We start from the raw sequence: 20,138 nt of genomic DNA on the forward strand, positions 1-20,138 counted from the left end.
AGGTGAGCTGGGGCGGGGCGGCGCGAGGAGGGCCGCCCACACCACAGCAGGTTACTCGGTGGGCGCCCAGGGGAACCGCTCCCCGCCCCAGCTTGCCTCCACCTCCCTGGGCCTAAGTGCGAAGCCGCTGCTTGCTTCTCAGCCCTCCCCAGCTTCCCGCGCGAACAGCTGATTCATGGGAAACCTGGAGGGTGGGGCGGAGAAGCAGAGTGGGGCAGCACATTTAGGAGTGGAGGCAGAGCAGAGGTGAGCTGGGGCCAGGCGCGAGGTGGGGAGCTGCCGGTGGGTGCTCTCCACCCATCAAATTTTCCCCGTAGGTCTCCAGCCCCGGAGCACCCATGGAGTTTGTGCCTAAGGCGCCACTTTTGATGTGATCAGTGGGGGAAGTGGCCAATCCCCCGCTCCTCCCCAGCTACGCTACACCGCCTCTTGGAGCCAGAGGGACCTGCCGGATGCTTCCTGGGAGCCGCCCCAGGTAAGCACTGCTGGGACTCCCCACCTCGCCCCCCCCAGCAGGTCCCTCTGGCTCATAGGGGCGGGGCACAGTGGGCACCCACTATGGTAGCCCATGAGACCCTCCTGCCCGGTTCTGGGGGCTGTCAGGGGACAGGGGAGTGGGGTGGTTGGGGCAGGGGTCCCGGGGAGCAGGGGCAGGCCACGACCCTTTTGTGGGGTGAGGAGGGAACCGGTTGTTAACATTTTGGCAGCTCATCACTGGGCAGAGCCACTTTGCCCATCCTTCAGTACCTTCTGACCAGAGTCTTAGATGAAAGACTCTGATGCACTGGGGAAGGAGGGTGGTCATGCAATAGACATTTGCAACGCATCTCAAAGAACAACAATTATGGAGAGGTGAGTAACCATTTTTAATTCTTCAAGTGATTGCATATGTCCACCACAGTAGATAACTCCCAAGCAGTTTCCAATAGAAGTGGGGCTAAGAGTCTCATCAGAAGAGGGACTACAGGACTGCTTTCCCTAAGTTGCTTCTTCTCTTGATGCAGTGGTAATCGCATAATGTTTAGCACAAGCATACACTCAGGGCTGGATTACCCAGTGGGCAGACTAACCACGTGCTTAGGGCACCAGCAAAGCAGGGGGCACCAATAAAAAAGTTTTTTTTTTAAAAATTGATATTTGATATTTCAAAAAAAGCATCGAAGTAGTCATCATGAGAAAAATCAGAACTTTGTTAAACTTCCTTACACTCCACTACAAACTCTTCCCCCATTTTTTTCTTCTCTTTTTATTACTTATCCCCACCTAAACCAGCGGGGGTGTCCTACTAACGTAGATTGAAATAATGTGAGGAAATCAGATCCTGTCATGTATTGTGACTCAGTCTGACGCATTTTTAGCAGGCCATATCTCAAAATATGGGAATGCTGGCAAAGGTAACCCACCACACTTATCCAAGACAATATGTGATGAACTCATTGGTCTAATGAGTGACAAAGTTCGTTCAGCTATTGTGGATGAAATAAGTACTGCTGGGTACTTCAGTTTATCTGTCGACTCTACACCTGATCTTTCACATACTGATCAATTGAGTATTGTACTAAGATATGTGTCTCCCACAGATGGAAAACCAGTTGAACGATTTATAACATTTTTCAATTTGAAAAGCCACACTGCTGAAGAAATGGCATATCAAGTACTGCATTGTCTGTGCCAAGTTTGCAAAATAGATTTCTCAAAGTGCAGAGGTCAATCTTATGACAACGCTGCCAACATGTCAGGGCGTTATCAAGGAATGCAGAAGAAGCTTTTAGAACAGAACAAATATGCCATATTCTGCACACTCTCTCAATCTTGTTGGCCACAGTGCTGTTGATTGTTGTCCAGTGGCAGTAAGTTTTTTCTCAACAGTCCAGTTACTTTATTCATTTTTCTCTGCCTCAACACATCGATGGGCAGTTCTTAAAACATATTTGGGCAATGATGATGTGTTGAAATCTCTTTCTAATACTCGCTGGGAGGCACATGCAGTGGCAACAAGTGCAATTCTGGAGTCCTACTCAAAGATTGTGGATGCATTAGAAAGTATAGCTGAAGACCAATCACAAAAGGGAGAAACTACACGAGAGGCAGAAAACATTGCAAACAAGATGCAAGAACTAGAGTTTGTATTCACATGGACCATGTGGAATGAAATTTTACAACACTTTTACCACACAAGTCAAGCTCTCCAAGAAAAAGAATTGGATTTGAAAACATGTGCAGACCTCTGTCAATCATTAGCAGACCACTTACACACTTTGAGGAATGATTTTGAAAGATTTGAAGACATATCAAAAGATATCTTGCCTGATACTAACTACAAAGAAGCCCAGTCCCGCAAGCGAATCAGGAAAAAACAAGCAAATGATAGCAGTGCAAAAGAAACAGCATTGAATCCTAGAGACAAATTTTGCATATCTACTTACTACACTATAATTGATACACTTGAAGTTCATATGAAGAGAAGAGGTGAAGCGTACGAAGAAGCACCAAGTAGATTTTCTTTTCTAAACAATATGGACTTATCTGACTAACAATATTCACAAGGTTCCCAAAAGCTAGTTGACTCATACCCTGTTGACTTGAACATGAATCTCTGTGGAGAAGTATGGCAGTTCCACTGTTATTTGCACGCAAATTTTAATGAAACAGGAAAAATGAAATTCAGTCACATTGATTTTCATGACACAATACTGAAAGATGGAATGTGTATTTCCAAATGTAGAGATCGCACTACGCATTTTTCTAACATTGATGATTACTAACTGCTCTGCAGAACGCTCTTTCTCTCAGCTGAAAAGAATAAAAAACCGTCAGAGAACAACAATGTGTCAGGACAGACTTGATTCACTTTCCCTATTGTGTATGGAAGCGGACATGCTTCATCGAGTCAGCTTCGATGAACTTATCCAGAATTTTGCAGTCAGAAAATCTAGAAAGAAGCTATTTTAATTTCAGCATACATGTAAGTTTTGTGTCATTTCGAAAACTAAAATTTTATTTTACAGTATAGTATTGTTTTTATTTTGAATTACATATGGGGGGAGCACCATAATCTTTTCAGTGCTTAGGGCCTCTAAAGGTCTTAATCTGGCCCTGCATACTCTGAAGACCGTAGTGCTACTCTGCGATGTTCACAACACGGACATTTCTCACAAACACCGTGGAAGCTGAGTGTGATATGGCTGAATGTACAGAGTGCTTTTCAGGAGGTGCGATGTCCTTTATCTTGTAGCACATGACATTACTGCTGGTGATCCATCTGGACGGTCATTGTGCTGTTCCAAGATTCCCTATCATTCTTTCTACTTAGGAGACAAGCAGCTGTGAAATGACCCAAAAGGGCTAATCTATCTAGATCTAAAGAAACCAGTGGCTCAGCGAACATCCAAAGTGTGGAGCTTGTGTTCATCTTTATAACCATGTGGCTTTGGAAAGACGACGGGTAATATACTGACTGGTTGAGGTGGAAATCTGATGCTACTTTGGAGAGAAATTTAGGGTGTGGCCTAATGCTCTACCTTGTCCTTGTTTAAAACAAAAACAAAAATTGTGTATGGAGAATCTGTTAGCAGGTGTGATGGGGTTTCCACCCCCCGCACTTGCCTTGAAGGGGTTAATGTAGACTAAGAAGCAGGGGGCCAATTAAGCAGACAGGCCACAGCTGAGGGAGATCAGGTGGCTTAAGTAATCCCCTGAGAGAATGAGGGAGCACAGCTGAGGAGGAAGGAGCTGGGCTGGGTTTATAAATGCAGGAAGCTGATGACACAAAGGGCTGTGTCACTCCCTGGGAGAAAGAAGGAATGTTTGGGGCTATACAGGGAGGTAGCCCACAGTTACTCCCTGGGGAGGAGAAAGTGGGGAGGCTGGCAAACCCAGAGAAGGTGGGAGAACCAGAAGTTAAAGGAAAAAGGCAGTAAGGTCTAGGAGGGAACAGAACTTGACTGCTGACTAGAGGGTCCTTGAGCTGGAACCTGAAGTAGAGGGTGGGCCTAGATTCCCCTGCCAATCATTGGAGAAGGACTTGAAAAGCCACACTGGTGAAGAAATGGCAAATCAAGTACTGCATTATCTGTGCCAAGTTTACAAAATAGATTTCTCAAAGTGCAGAGGTCAATCTTATGACAATCAGGGGCAGTGACAGGGAAGACAACCAGAGACTGCTAGTGAGGAAAGACTTTGATACCCTGGAAGGAGAAAACACATATAGTGACTTGGCTGGAGGGCCAAGTTGTGACAAAGAGGGAATACCCAGAGTTGCAGAGAGAGAGAGAGAGAGAGACTGGCAGCAGTATATGCAGTGAGCAGCAGAAGGGGGGCCTCAGACCTGGAAGGAGCTAACAGCCATAGAGGCCAGGAGGAAGCACCCCTAACAGTGGGCAGATCCTGTGACATCAGGGCACAGAGGTCTCCTATTGTCCTGGAAGAGGTGATGGCTGTTAAAAAAGCCACCTTTGCTCTGAGAGGTGTAATAATGAACAGGAGGCTAGTGGCTTGAAAGGGAGACCTATAAGGGCTGAGAACACTAGCTTCAAATCTCACTGTGGAGTAGGGTCTCTGATTGGCCTAGAAAGACTGTTTCCACCTTTTAGGAACTTGGTAGTCATAGGAATAGAGAATACAGTCCTGCCATAATATAGGAGAGAAATGCTGAAATTGTAGCCAAAAGGACTTTGATGGAGCTGACTGGCAAACTTGACTCTTTGAAGTGAAACAAATAGTCCAAGATATTTTGAATCATAGAATGAGTAAAAGAGATATCACATGGCTAGCCTCTCAGATGGAAAAATACTTCCACTTATTAAAGGTAAATAGCTCGTTTCCCACTATTAAGCAAGACACTCTGGACGGCCTCTGAACAGTGAGCCTCTTCTGGTTTTACCCATTGAGGAACCAGGCTGAGAGGTGCAGTCACTGAACATTCAGGTGCAACACCAGCCAGCGATTCTGCAATATGAGGCCCTTGACTAAAGGCAGGAGTAAAAGTTTCCTGATTGACTTTTTGTGCAAGTCTGAGAGCTATGGCTGCCTTGCCCATGCTGGTGCAATGAATATCATTTTGCCTTCCTCTTGCCTCAGCTTAAAAATGCTCTTGGGAATCAGGAGCACTGAATGGTAGGCATAGAGCAGGCTCCTATCTCGGAGGAAGAGAAACATTTTCAAGATGGACCTGGGGTTATGGCTGCCCTGGAATAGAAAAGAGGGTATTTCCTATTCTGAAGGGTTTGCAAATAAGTCCACTCTTGGGACTCCCCCTACTTGAAGTACTAATCTTTGAATAGCCATGTTGAGACACAGTTCCTGATCCAAGATGAGCAACTTGCACAACAGGTCTGCTAATCAATTTTGAACTATCAGTAGGTCTGATGAGAGTCAGGGAATTCCATATACAAAAGTGCCAAAGCCTGACTGCCTCCTGGCACCCCTGCTCTCTCCCCAACTTGTTGGCACAGAACATTGCTGTACTGTTGTCAGTAAGTACGTGGATAGTTCTGCCCTGCACATGAGGCAGAAAACGATGGTGCACTGTGGCGACTGCCTGTAACTCTAAAATGTTTATATACAGCCCAGCCTCCTGAGTGGACAAGACTTGAGCTTGCAGATCTCTCAGATACACTTCTCACCCCATGACTGAAGCCTCCGCTACCAAAGTCATAGGGGGGAAGGGTGGGGAGAAGGGGACCCCTCCTGCAAACATTGTCTTGGTTCATCCACCAATTCAAGGATAATAGGACATTGTCTTGAATACATACTAGTCTGTCCAGGTGATGTATCTGAGGGGCTACACCGACTTGAGCCACACCCATAACTCTCTGAGATGCAGCCTGGCATACAGGCAAGGAGCCCCATAAGTGAACACTGCCATATGCCCCAGGCTCTTGAAGCAGTTCTTCACTGACGTTTGGGGATGTCCCTTGAAGGATGCACGGAGGCCTTGCATAGATAGAAACCTTGGTAGCACTAGAAAACCGCTGGTCAGGGTTGAATTCAGGACTACCCCAATAAATTCTTTTCTCTACGGGGGTGCGAAGATCAATTTCTCTCTGTTCGCCTCCAGTCCTAAGCATGTAAATAGACAGTGTTTGATGGATATTTCCCTCCATCTGCTGATGGGAGTGACCCCACATCAGCAAGGGTATATCAGTAAATACCACTGGCAGAAGTGGGCTGCCACTACTGCCATACAATTGGCAAAAACCCTCTGTGGATGATAGGCCAGAGGGTTATGTCAGCTGGAAAGGGTCTCTTCCTCCAATGAACTTTAGAAATGTTCTGTGGCTTAGGTGGATCATGACATGGAAATACACATCCCTCAAGTCAAGGGCAGCATTCCAATCTCCCTGGATCTAATGAAGGTATAACAGTTGTGAAGAAAACCATATAGAACCGTAGCTTCTTCATGTACTTGTTCAAGATTCAAAGGTCCAAAATGGGACTGAGACCCCCTCATCCTGTTATGTCCTTTAGGGCTAACTCAGGCTAAGCAGCTGGGGATCACTTACTTATGCTTTAAAATTTTGCCCACTCCAAGTCCAAGCAGCATAGACACAAAGTTTCTTCTTGACAGGGATTTTTATTCTCTCCTCGCAGGGTTCAAGATGATGGGACGAGTCCTCATGCATATCTCTTCTACATGGGTGTAAGGGGAGCAATCTACAAAGTGTTCTTTATTTCACAATGGCTCATTTCACTTCAAAAGACTTTTTTGTGTGCAGGGCCAAACACCTTCTCTAGAAGGCCAGTCTTTACATTAATTAATGCTGCTTTCCTGTTTGGAAAGTTATACAGTTTGCATTGTAAACTTCTAACACTTAATATAATCTTAATATCTGTACCCCAGGTCATAAGTGAGATGAATACATGCAGCATCCTACAAGCATTTCATAAATACCAATATAAATCTAATGCCTATTTTAATAATACTAACACACAGGTGAATCAGACTGGTTTCCAGCTATGTATTGGCCAGTGCTCAGATGAGGCCTAGGGTCCTTGGCATGAACTGGCACCTGGTCTGCCTGCATCATACCCACATCAAACTCTGAGAAGGAGTAGGAGTATTCCAAAGGCCCAAGTAAAACGGTACAGAGTGTCATCATCAGAGATTAGGAGTGTGACTTACTGCAGTATTGGCAGCAACATCAGGGAGTTCTTGGCTATCAGTACCATGCACTGAGTTGGAATAGTTACTCTTGGTCTCTGAGTTGGCAGCAGGCACAATGGAAATGCTACCGCACCTGAAGTTGCTGGCAGTGCAGCAGGCCCCAGTGTGGAAGCCAACATGTACACCACATGTGATGGCCTCAGCAAGGCAATGTCAGTCTGAATGTTCAATGAGGACTCTACCAAGAGGCTCACCACTTTCTTCACAGGTGTGTAGGCTTATGGAGGAAGAGGAATATCCTCTGACTGAGGTGGTTCTGATGCTAGACCTCCTTGAAGATGTACCTGAGGTTCTTCATTTTGCTCCCTAGTTCTTGTCTTGAAGCCCCTGCAAATCGAACACTTATGCCTGACGTGACCCTCACCCAACCACTTCAGGCAGTGGGAGTGAGGGTCACTCACAGGCATCAGCTTGTGACTCCTGGAGCAGGGTTTGAAACAAAGGGACCTTGGGCAGAGCCTGGAGTCCACTGATTACTGACAGTCAGAACAATAGGTAGGTAGGAAGACAGTGTTATTCAATTTTGGGTCCTTGGACCCCCCTTTTCTTTCTAAGTACTACTAGCAACAACTAATGGTATAGTCACAGAAGGAGTGACCTGACAGCATGCTCTGACCACTGACGGTAAGAAGGGACTGGAGGATGGGCAGAACAGCTCTGCCCTTTTATTGCCTTGACTCAGAGCACCAGGGACATTAGGGTGCAGGCACAGAGACCCTATAGGTAGGGTGACCAGGGTAGGGTGACCAGGACTGTCCCTATGATTTCATAGGGACAGTCCTGACTTTTGGGCCTTTTTCTTATATGGGCTCCTATTAACCCCCACCCCCATCCCGATTTTTCACATTTGCTGTCTGGTAACCCTACCTATAGGTATTACTAGGGAAGACTCTCCAGCACTGGTACATGAGACATGCACACACTTAATGGACATATGCAATCGTTTAAAGAACTGAGGCATTTAAAAAAAAATCTTTCTGTACTATTTCTCACTTTTTATTCCACATATTAAAAATGTCTGTGTGGAACTCCAACTATGCTTGACACAGCAAAAGATTTTTATTCAAAATGTACTGGATGCCACAGAGGTTGCACAAGAAAGACTTTATCCTCTGATCTTTGCGGGCACTGTAACAAAGAAAGAGGAACCCTGATCCATATGCTATATAACTTTTCAACTGTCAGGAAGCTGTGGAAAGAGGCAGTCACAAAAAATAAAATGGTGCTTGGCTTCAGCAGCCAAACCTCAACTGAAAATCATATCTCAGATTATTTACCTGCTAACCTGTGTTTAACTCCACCAGAAAGACTCTGGTTCTTGACGGCTGCAATGATCACCAAGCATAAAATGGAAGAGTGGGCTTATGCCCAAGAATAGAACAGTGGTATCTGGACCTGTTTGAGTTAGCAGCCAAACAAAGAATATCTTATCACTGTAGACCCCATACTTTTTCAACATTTTTTTTTAATCCAAATGTATCTAATAGTTCAAAAATGCCAGACCTCCATTCCACTAACCTTGTCCTCTTTTCCCTTCCCACCCCAGTGTTCTACTCCCATTCACAGACATCTCCTACTTTATTACTGACCCTAATATGTTCTTTCTATGTAATAGTGTCTGGTTTTATATTGTCTGGTCTTACAGATTTGACAAGTTGTAAAATTGTGTAATTGCATAGAATCATAGAAATGTAAGACTGGAAGGGACCTCCATAGCTCATCTAATCCAGGCTCCTGCACTGAGGCAGGAGTAAGTATTATCTAGACCATTCCTGTTAGATTTTTGGCTAACCTATTCTTAAAAACCTTCAAAGACAGATATTCCACAACCTCTTCAGGTATTTTGTTCCAGTGCTTAATTATCCATACATTTAGGAAGCTTTTTCCTAATGTCCAACCTGAAACTGCCCTTGCTGCAATTTAAGCCCATTGCTTTATGACTTTCTCCAATTTGTCCCCATCTTTCCTGAAATGTAGCACCCAAACTGGACACAATACTCCAGCTGAGGCCATATCTGCACAGAGTAGAGGGGAAGAATTTCTACATGTCTTGCTTACAACACTCCTGCTAAATCATCCCAGAATGATGTTTGTGTGTGTTTTTTTTTTCTCCCCCCGCAACAGTTACACTGATTCATATTGAGCTTGTGATCCACTATGACCCCCAGATCCCTTTCTGCAGTACTCCTTCCTAGGCATCATTTCCCATTTTGTATGTGTGCAACGGATTATTCCTTCCTACATGGATTACTTTGCATTTGTCCTTATTGAATTTCATCCTATTTATGTCAGACCATTTCTCCCATTTGTGCAGATCATTTTGAATTTTAATTTTATCCTCCAAAGCACTTGCTTGGTATCCTCCCAGCTTGGTATTGTCCACAAACTTTATAAGTGTACTCTCTATGCCATTTTCCAAATAATTGATGAAGATATTGATCAGAACTGGACCCAGAACTGATCCTTGCGAGACCCCACTCGACTTGCCCTTCCAGCTTGACTGTGAACCACTGATAAACTACTCTCTGGGAACAGTTTTCCAACCACTTATACACCCACCTTATAGTAGCTCCATCTGTTATATTTCCTTAGTTTTTTTATGAGAAGGTCATACGAGACAGTATCAAAAGCCTTACTACAGTCAAGATATACCACATCTACTGGTTCCCTACTATCCATAAGGCTTGTTACCCTGCCAAAGAAAGCTAATAGGTTGGTTTGACACAATTTGTTCTTCACAAATCCATGTTGACTGTTACTTATCACCATATTTTCCTTCCAGGTGTTCACAAATTGATTGCTTAATTATTTGCTCCATTATCTTTCCTGTACTGAAGTTAAGCTGACTGATCTGCAATACCCTGGGGTTGTCCTTATTTCCCTTTTTATAGATGGGCACTATATTTGCCCTTTTCCAGTCCTGTGAAATCTCTCCCATCTTCCTTACTTTTTGAAGTTAATCATGAATACCTCATATCTCCTAAGTCAGCTTCTTGAGTATTTTTGGATGTATTTTATCGGTCACTGGTGACTTATCCTCCTCTTTATAACAACTTTTTACATACTTGAATACTGTTACAAATCCCCTCTCTTAGTCTTTTCTTCTCCAGACAAAACATAGCCAATATTTTCAATCTTTCTTCATAGGTCATATTTTCTAGACCTTTGACTATTTTCACTGGAGAAAGTCCAGAGGAGAGCAATCCGTCTGCCTCTTTCCTGAAGTGTGGTACCCAGAACTGGACACAGTACTCCAGTTGAGGTCTTTTCAGTGCTGAGCAGAGTAAAAATTAGTTCTTTTGTCTTGCTTACAACACTCCTACAAAATTCTATTGGCGATCCCATGAAGTGTGTCGTATTTGGCAACACCCAAGCTGTAAGTGATTTACCACTTTGTACTTTCATTGTCTTTCTTTATGAAAATTTAAAAAATCATTCAGATCCAATAAAATGTCTCTGGAATAATGACCACCTTGACAGAAAACGAACTCAAAACACCCTACTTTATACTGTATTATGGTGGGTGCATTTAAAAAGTTGTTCAGTAGTAGGTCACTTTAAACACACCTCGTCCTGCCATGTGTCCTTACCGTTCCAATGTGGCCTCCTATACTGTTTAAATATTTACTCTTTACAGCCACCTCATCACTCATAAAACCAATCTCGTACAGTTCAAACCTGATGCCCTACTCTATTCTAACTATAATCTTACTACAGTGTCCTACTCTGTTGTTTTGGGTAAGTGAAAGCTGATTAATTACAGTGGTTCTTTTTATTCAGAGCATATATAATTCTGCTTTTGTTAACTAACTTTAACAGATGGAAAAAATACTGCTTTGTTAAAGTTTCAATTACAAGTAATATACATCTTTGATGGTAGGTTTACACTTCAAGCCTAAGGTGTAAATTCCATCTTGAGGAGACATAGCTGCACTAACTGGGATCAAGCTAGTGTGCTAAAAGCAGAGTGCATCTGTGGTAGCATGAGTGGTGGGAGAGGCTAGCCACCCCAAGTAAATGCCTAGCATTTCAGATAAGTACAAACAAAGGGCAGCGAGCTCCTCCTGCTGCAGATACTACCGCAGCTATCCTCTGTTTTTGGCACACTAGCTTGTTCAGAGTGAGCCTAGGTATATATCTCCTCGAGATCACATTCACGCCTTCCAGCTCTAGTGTAGTCATACCCCTGGGTCATCCAACATGTTCTCTTACAAGAAGAGAAGCATGGATTAGCATTTCTGATACTTTTAAGGGTTTTTTTTTTATTTTTAAATCATTGCCACACATCGTGCAAGCCTCTTTCATTCATCATGGAAAAAGTAGGGTATAAACCCAATTTCCCTCTTCTCCTGCAACTTTACAGGTCACCTTCAAATATGCAAAGAAATTAATCTAAGCTTTTCACAGCACAAGTCCTTACTCATTTCAATGTGCGAATATCACAGGACCCTCAAATTAGTGGGTATTCTTACACAGTTCAACCTTTGGTGAGATGAATCCTCTGTGAAGTCATCTTTCCCTTCTGCTCTCCACCCATTTTATTTCTCCCTTTGTGACAAGGGCCCTGAATTCTGGCAATTTTCACTTTGGTTGACACAATTCAGTTGGAACCACTCAACATTACTTGAGCTTTGATCAAGAAAAATGATGCAGATGATACTAAACTGCTCAAGATAGTCAAGACCAAAGCAGACTCTGAAGAACTTCAAAAAGATCTCAAAAAACTAAGTGATTGGACAACAAAATGGCAAATGAAATTTAATGTGGATAAATGTAAAGTAATGCACATGGGAAAAAATAACCCCAACTATACATACAATATGATGGGGGCTAATTTAGCTACAACCAAACAGAAGAAATCTTGGAAAAGAGAAGACTAAGGGGGGATATGATAGAGGTATATAAAATCATGAGTGGTGTGGAGAAAGTGAATAAGAAAAAGTTATTTACATGTTCCTATAAGAACTAGGGGCCACCAAATGAAATTAATGGGTAGTAGGTTTAAAACAAATAAAAGGAAGTTCTTCACTTAGCGCACAGTCAATCTGTGGAACTCCTTGCCTGAGGAGATTGTGAAGGCTAGGACTATAACAGGGTTTAAAAGAGAACTGGATAAATTCATGGAGGTTAAGTCCATTAATGGCTATTAGCCAGGATGGGCAAGGAATGGTGTCCCTAGCCTCTGATTGTCAGAGAGTGGAGATGGATGGCAGGAGAGAGATCACTTGATCATTATCTGTTAGGTTCACTCCCTCTGGGACACCTGGCATTGGCCACTGTCGGTAGACAGGATACTGGGGTGGATGGACCTTTAGTCTGAGCCAGTATGGCCATTCTTATCTTCTAACCCCTTCCTTTACCATCTTGTTTTATGTTAAAAAAATGAGTTATAATATTTGGACATTGCAGGGCAAATAGGACTATGCTTTTTTTAACAAGAAGAGAAGTTGAAGCTAAAAAAGCCAGTTTAAAGAAACATTTGTTCAGGGAATAAGGCTGAAATACTGAAGTATTTATGAAGAGTACAAAGCCAAACCTGGAAATTTTAAAGAGCTTCCAAAAATAGTTCCAACTTTCCTTCAGAGTTGGTGTGGCCTGATATTCCATGTCATTATCAGTACAGGATCCTTCTCTCCATACTAGTTACTAAACACATAACTGCAGCTCTGATATAATGAAACACGGATGTTGCCATCTTGTAACAGGGGCTAACTTTTATACACTTTTTTTAAAATGGCAACCCCAAGGGTGAGATAAGAAAGAAGCAGAATACCCTTGACTTGGTCTGCTTTATCCAGATACTAAGTTACTGCCCAACACAGCAGAGCCTATTAAGTATATTTTAGTTCAGTAAATAATTCTCTTCTCCAGAAGTTTTGGGAGTTCTGTCCAAGGATAGTAAGATCAGGCCCTAAGATATTAAATAAAGTTACATGTTCAGTTTTTGTAGAAATTGTACTGTAGCTACTTTTGCCCAATCTCATGTCAATGGAACCAAGAGACATCATCACCCTCTTGCTGCTTTTTGATGCTTTAATACACAGAGAGCAGATTTGTGAAAGTGACATTCTTAGTCATCTTTCAGGGCAGAACTTCACTTTAGTGTATTTGTGATTGTATTGCAGCAGCAGCAACCAAAAGTCCCACTCAGGATCAGAGACCCAGGATGCTAACTTCTGCTGTGTGTGTACCTGTGCTGAAGGGAGTCTGTTTAAATTATGGGACAACTGCAAAAACAGCGGAGAGAGAGGTAAGCATCAAATTAGCTACTCTTGATTTCTCCGCATACAGTTTTTGCACCAGTGTAACGCCTGTGGGCACAGGCTGTATCACTGAGCCCTGGTCTACACTAGGACTTTAGGTTGAATTTAGCAGCGTTAAATCGATGTAAACCTGCACCCGTCCACACGATGAAGCCATTGTCGTCGACTTAAAGGACTCTTAAAATCGATTTCCTTACTCCACCCCTGACAAGTGGATTAGCGCTTAAATCGGCCTTGCCAGGTTGAATTTGGGGTACTGTGGACACAATTCAATGGTATCGGCCTCCGGGAGCTATCCCAGAGTACTCCATTGTGACCGCTCTGGACAGCACTCTCAACTCAGATGCACTGGCCAGGTAGACAGGAAAAGAACCGCGAACTTTTGAATCTCATTTCCTGTTTGGCCAGCGTGGCAAGCTGCAGGTAACCATCCAGAGCTCATCAGCAGAGGTGACCATGATGGAGTCCCAGAATCGCAAAAGAGCTCCAGCATGGACTGAACGGGAGGTACGGGATCTGATCGCTGTATGGGGAGAGGAATCCGTGCTATCAGAACTCCATTCCAGTTTTCGAAATGCCAAAACCTTTGTCAAAATCTCCCAGGGCATGAAGGACAGAGGCCATAACAGGGACCTGAAGCAGTGCCCCGTGAAACTTAAGGAGCTGAGGCAAGCCTACCAGAAAACCAGAGAGGCGAACGGCCGCTCCGGGTCAGAGCCCCAAATATGCCGCTTCTATGATGAGCTGCATGCCATTTTAGGGGGTTCAGCCACCACTACCCCAGCCGTGTTGTTTGACTCCTTCAATGGAGATGGAGGCAACACGGGAGCAGGTTTTGGGGACAAAGAAGATGATGATGATGAGGTTGTAGATAGCTCACAGCAAGCAAGCGGAGAAACCGGTTTTCCCTGATAGCCAGGAACTGTTTCTCACCCTGGACCTGGAGCCAGTACCCCCCGAACCCACCCAAGGCTGCCTCCTGGACCCGGCAGGCAGAGAAGGGACCTCCGGTGAGTGTACCTTTTAAAATACTATACATGGTTTAAAAGCAAGCATGTGAAAGGATTAATTTGCCCTGGCATTCGCAGCTCTCCTGGATGTACTCCCAAAGCCTTTGCAAAAGGTTTCTGGGGAGGGCAGTCTTATTGCGTCCTCCATGGTAGGACACTTTACCACTCCAGGCCAGTAACATGTACTCGGGAATCATTGTACAACAAAGCACTGCTGTGTATGTTTGCTGGCATTCAAACAACATCTGTTCTTTATCTCTCTGTGTTATCCTCAGGAGAGTGAGATATCATTCATGGTCACCTGGTTGAAATAGTGTGCTTTTCTTCAGGGGACACTCAGAGGTGCCCGATCCTGCTGGGCTGTTTGCCTATGGCTGAACAGAAATGTTCCCCGCTGTTAGCCATGGGGAGGGTTGAGGGGGTAGCCACGCGGTGGGGGGAGGCAAAATGCGACCTTGTAACGAAAGCACGTGTGCTATGTATGTAATGTTAACAGCAAGGTTTACCCTGAAAGAGTGTAGCCACTGTTTTATAAAATGTGTCTTTTTAAATACCGCTGTCCCTTTTTTTTCTCCACCAGCTGCATGTGTTTCAATGATCACAGGATCTTCTCCTTCCCAGAGGCTAGTGAAGATTAGAAAGAAAAAAAAACGCACTCGTGATGAAATGTTCTCCGAGCTCATGCTGTCCTCCCACACTGACAGACCACAGACGAATGCGTGGAGGCAAATAATGTCAGAGTTCAGGAAACAAATAATGTCAGAGTTCAGGAAAGCACAAAATGACCGGGAGGAGAGGTGGCGGGCTGAAGAGAGTAAGTGGCGGGCTGAAGACAGGGCTGAAGCTCAAAGGTGGCGGCAGCGTGATGAGAGGAGGCAGGATTCAATGCTGAGGCTGCTGGAGGATCAAACCAATATGCTCCAGTGTATGGTTCAGCTGCAGCAAAGGCAGCTGGAGCACAGACTGCCACTACAGCCCCTGTGTAACCAACCACCCTCCTCCCCAAGTTCCATAGCCTCCACACCCAGACGCCCAAGAACGCGGTGGGGGGGCCTCTGGCCAACCAGCCACTCCACCACCGAGGATTGCCCAAAAAACAGAAGGCTGACATTCAATAAATTTTAAAGTTGTAAACTTTTAAAGTGCTGTGTGGCATTTTCCTTCCCTCCTCCACTACCCCTCCTGGGCTACCTTGGTAGTCATCCCCCTATTTGTGTGATGAATGAATAAAGAATGCATGAATGTGAAGCAACAATGACTTTATTGCCTCTGCAAGCGGTGATCGAAGGGAGGTGGTTAGCTTACAGGGAAGTAGAGTGAACCAAGGGGCGGAGGGTTTCATCAAGGAGAAACAAACAGAATTTTCACACCATAGCCTGGCCAGTCATGAAACTGGTTTTCTTCTCTGATGCGTACCGCGCCCTCCTGTGCTCTTCTAACCGCCCTGGTGTCTGGCTGCGCATAACCAGCAGCCAGGCGATTTGCCTCAACCTCCCACCCCACCATAAACATCTCCCCCTTACTCTCACAGATATTGTGGAGCACACAGCAAGCAGTAATAACAGTGGGAATATTGGTTTCGCTGAGGTCTAAGTGAGTCAGTAAACTGTGCCAGCGCTCCTTTAAACGTCCAAATGCACATTCTACCACCATTCTGCACTTGCTCAGCCTGAAGTTGAACAGCTCCTGACTACTGTCCAGTCTGCCTGTGTACGGCTTCATGAGCCATGGCATTAAGGGGTAGGCTGGGTCCCCAAGGATACATATAGGCATTTCAACATCCCCAACAGTTATTTTCTGGTCTGGGAATAAAGTCCCTTCCTGCAGCTTTTGCAACAGACCAGAGTTCCTGAAGATGCGAGCGTCATGTACCTTTCCCGGCCATCCCACGTTGATGTTGGTGAAACGTCCCTTGTGATCCACCAGAGCTTGCAGCACTATTGAAAAGTACCCCTTGCGGTTTATGTACTCGCCGGCTTCATGCTCCGGTGCCAAGATAGGGATATGGGTTCCGTCTATGGCCCCACCACAGTTAGGAAATCCCATTGCAGCAAAGCCATCCACTATGACCTGCACATTTCCCAGGGTCACTATCCTTGATATCAGCAGATCTTTGATTGCGTGGGCTACTTGCATCACAGCAGCCCCCACAGTAGATTTGCCCACTCCAAATTGATTCCCAACTGACCGGTAGCTGTCTGGCATTGCAAGCTTCCACAGGGCTATCGCCACTCGCTTCTCAACTGTGAGGGCTGCTCTCATCATGGTATTCACCTCAGGGCAGGGGAAAGCAAGTCACAAAGTTCCATGAAAGTGCCCTTACACATGCGAAAGTTTCGCAGCCACTGGGAATCGTCCCAGATCTGCAACACTATGCGGTCCCACCAGTCTGTGCTTGTTTCCCAAGCCCAGAATCGGCGTTCCACAGCATGAACCTGCCCCATTAGCACCATGATGCATGCATTGGCAGGGCCCATGCTTTGAGAGAAATCTGTGTCCATGTCCTGATCACTCACGTGACCACGCTGACATCGCCTCCTCGTCCAGTATCGCTCTGCCAGGTTCTGGTGCTGCATATACTGCTGGATAATGCGTGTGGTGTTTAATGTGCTCCTAATTGCCAAAGTGAGCTGAGCGGCCTCCATGCTTGCCTTGGTATGGCGTCCGCACAGAAAAAAGGCACGGAATGATTGTCTGCCGTTGCTCTGACGGAGGGAGGGGCGACTGACGACATGGCTTACAGGGAATTAAAATCAACACAGGGGGTGTCTTTACATCAATGAGTATTTCAAGCAGGACTTCATGGAGGGTTCCAATAAGAAATGGTGCACTTAAATAATTGTTCTTATTGGAACAAGCAGGTTGGTCTGGCCTCTGATTGATACATGGCTAGAGTTACCTCACTGCACCTTCTCTGTGAGTGACTGCAGTGTGACCTAGAGGAATGAGTTCCCTAGACGGGGGAGGGGACGGTTACAAAACAAATCTGGTCTATTTCTTGTTTTGATCTACTCCATCTATCTTTTACATCTTTGGCTGGCAGCAGACGGTGCAGAAGGACTGCAAGCCATCCACATCTCATGGCTGCTCGGCAGAAGACGGTGCAGTAGGACTGCTAGCCATCCTCATCTCTTGCCTGCCTAGCAGAAGATGGTACAGTAGGACTGCTAGCAATCCGTATTGCCTGCCTGCTCACCATAAGATGGTTCAATAGGACTGACTGCAGGACTAAAGAGAATGACCTGGTCAAGTGACTCCAAATTTAGTCCCTGCGCACGTGTGGCCAGGAGCACCTCGGACATGACGATGACGGCTACCAGTTGTACTGTACCGTCTGCTGCCACAAGGCAATGGGTTGATGCTGCTGTGTAGCAATGCAGTACCACGTCTGCCAGCACCCAGTAGACATACGGTGATGGTTACCTGAGCGGACTCCATGCTTGCCACGGTATGGCGTCTGCACAGGTAACTCAGGAAAAAAGGCGCGAAACGATTGTCTGCCCTTGCTTTCACGGAGGAAGGGAGGGAACGGGGGCCTGATGATATGTACCCAGAACCACCCGCGACAATGTTTTAGCCCCATCAGACATTGGGATCTCAACCCAGAATTCCAATGGGCAGCGGAGACTGCGGGAACTGTGGGATAGCTACCCACAGTGCAATGCTCCAGAGGTCGACTCTAGCCTCGGTACGGTGGAAGCACTCCGCCGAGTTAATGCACTTAGAGCATTTTCTGTGGGGACACACACACTCAAATATATAAAAACGATTTCTAAAAAACCAACTTCTATAAATTCGACCTTATTTCGTAGTGTAGACATACCCTCAGTGTGTTTATAGCGGTATAATACTTGCCTTGCTTGTTTAACGTAACAGCTATAGTGAAATCAGTGCCACAACAACCGTTGTAGAACAGAATCTCAGATCGCTAGGTGCTGCCCTAGAGACAGGAACTTTCTCAATCCGCCCCACTGCATTTGCAGGCTGCTCTGTTCCCAGGAAGGTCGCACCAGCGTCAAGCCGCTACTGCTGTGGAGACACAGCCCACCCCAGCCCCACTCCGCCCAGCAGCGCCTCCTGCCGGCTGTCCGCGCTCTTCTCCCCATCGCCTCCCCACAGGCTGCTCTCTCCCGAGTCAGCCCGTCCGCCGCCGCCTCCCCAGCCATCTGCCCGCTCCTCTGCCCTCCCTCAGGCCAGTACCACCAGCCAGAGACACCCCAGCCCCTCTCGGCCCTTCACTGCTCCCCGCTCCCGGGCGGGTGCGACTGACCTGCGCGGCAGGGCTCCCGGGCTGGTACCATCACGGGCTGCTCCCCCATGCCTCTGGGCTCTCACGGAGTGCTGGGCGCAGCGTCTCCTCACAGCCACATCCCGGCCTCCAGCCCCGCCCGGCGCTGCACCGGCCCCCACCTCCCTCAGCCACTCCCGCCCAGGTGCGGAGGCTGCGGCCGGAGCCCTGCCCCTGCTCGCCTCATTGTGGTGTCACGGTGACGGGGCCGTGGGGAATCCAGGGCAAAGGGGAGCTCAGAGGGGATAAAGCACTGACTGTACCGGCGCTTTTCAGCGCTAAAACTTTTGTCGCTCGGGGGGTGTTTCTTCACACTGTTTTTAGCGCTGAAAGTGGCAGTGTAGACACAGCCTATGGCGGCTTCCTGCCCGCCCGCGCTGCGCCACTCCGGGAGGCAGTCAGCATGTCCCTGCGGCCCTGGGGAGGGGGGTGGAGGGAAAGTCTCCACACGCTGCCCTGGCCCCGGGCCTGGCCCCAGCCCCGAGCTGCTGCAAGAGGGGTCTGCGGGTCGCTTTCAGGAGCCGACACCGCACAAGGTAAGTGTGGACCTCCTGGCCCCCTCCTGCACCCCTGCCCCAGCCCAGAGCCTTCACCCAGCACCCAAACTCTCTCCCAGAGCCTTGAGGGGGAGACCTTGGACCTGTTCTGGGCACCACCAAAAATTATCCAAACCTGCCTCCTCTGCCAGCATCTCTGGAATATAAGGGAAGTTCATAGTCTGTTCATGACATGTCCCAGGCCTCCTTCTCAGGCCCTGGCTGTGCTGCAGGGATGTTGCAGGTCAGACACTTGCTCTGGTGGTGGCCATATGCATACAGGCTCTACGTGGCAGGACCCTTCTTCTCAGTGTCAGCCCCCACTGTCGGGGTTACGATCCCCTTCCAAGTCTGGCCTGCCAGGCCTCTTGGCTGGGGGCATCTCCCTGCGCTGGGCCTGTTGCCCAGGGTCCCCTGTCACTTCTCCCCAGCTGCTCACTGCACCTGGCTTCGGACTGCTCCAGCCCCAGCTCCACTCTGCCTCAGCACTGATGCTGCTCTGGCTCCTGCCCCCTGGGTTGCTTTTTCTGGACCCTCTGGCTCTGTGCTGCAGTTCTCTTCCCAGCACAGGGCTGCTCTCTGGGCTGCTTCTGTGGCTCTGCTCCCAGCACGGATCTACTTCCTCGGCTGCTTCTCTGGCTGGTGTAGCCCTGCTCTCCAGCTCAGTTTGGGCTCCTGCTCTCTCCTTAGGTCTGGCCCCACTCTGTCCCAGGTAGTTCCAGCTCACACAGAAGATGGGGACCCCCCCGCCGACTCCCTGATTAGCCTGCCCACCCTGTCAATGAGGCTAACCTGGAGCATTGGCCTCTCCCTGTTGTTCCTGCGGACTGTCAGTCTCAGGGTCCTGATTTTGCATCGACCCTTCCCCTTTCTTTT

The 20,138-nt window shown here is 46.8% G+C and overlaps 1 protein-coding gene across 1 annotated transcript in view; it reads right to left on the bottom strand.

Moving 5' to 3' along the window:
- Positions 1–18,757, bottom strand: part of NIPAL1 (NIPA like domain containing 1) — a 46,745-nt gene extending 27,988 nt beyond the window's left edge. The window contains exon 1 of the mRNA XM_077814581.1: positions 18,709–18,757. Coding sequence (XP_077670707.1) covers positions 18,709–18,757 — 49 coding nt within the window. The remainder of the gene's footprint in view (positions 1–18,708) is intronic.
- Positions 18,758–20,138: the final 1,381 nt, after the last annotated feature.

This window comes from Eretmochelys imbricata, chromosome 4, assembly GCF_965152235.1.
Source record: "Eretmochelys imbricata isolate rEreImb1 chromosome 4, rEreImb1.hap1, whole genome shotgun sequence".
Classification (NCBI taxonomy): domain Eukaryota; kingdom Metazoa; phylum Chordata; order Testudines; family Cheloniidae; genus Eretmochelys; species Eretmochelys imbricata.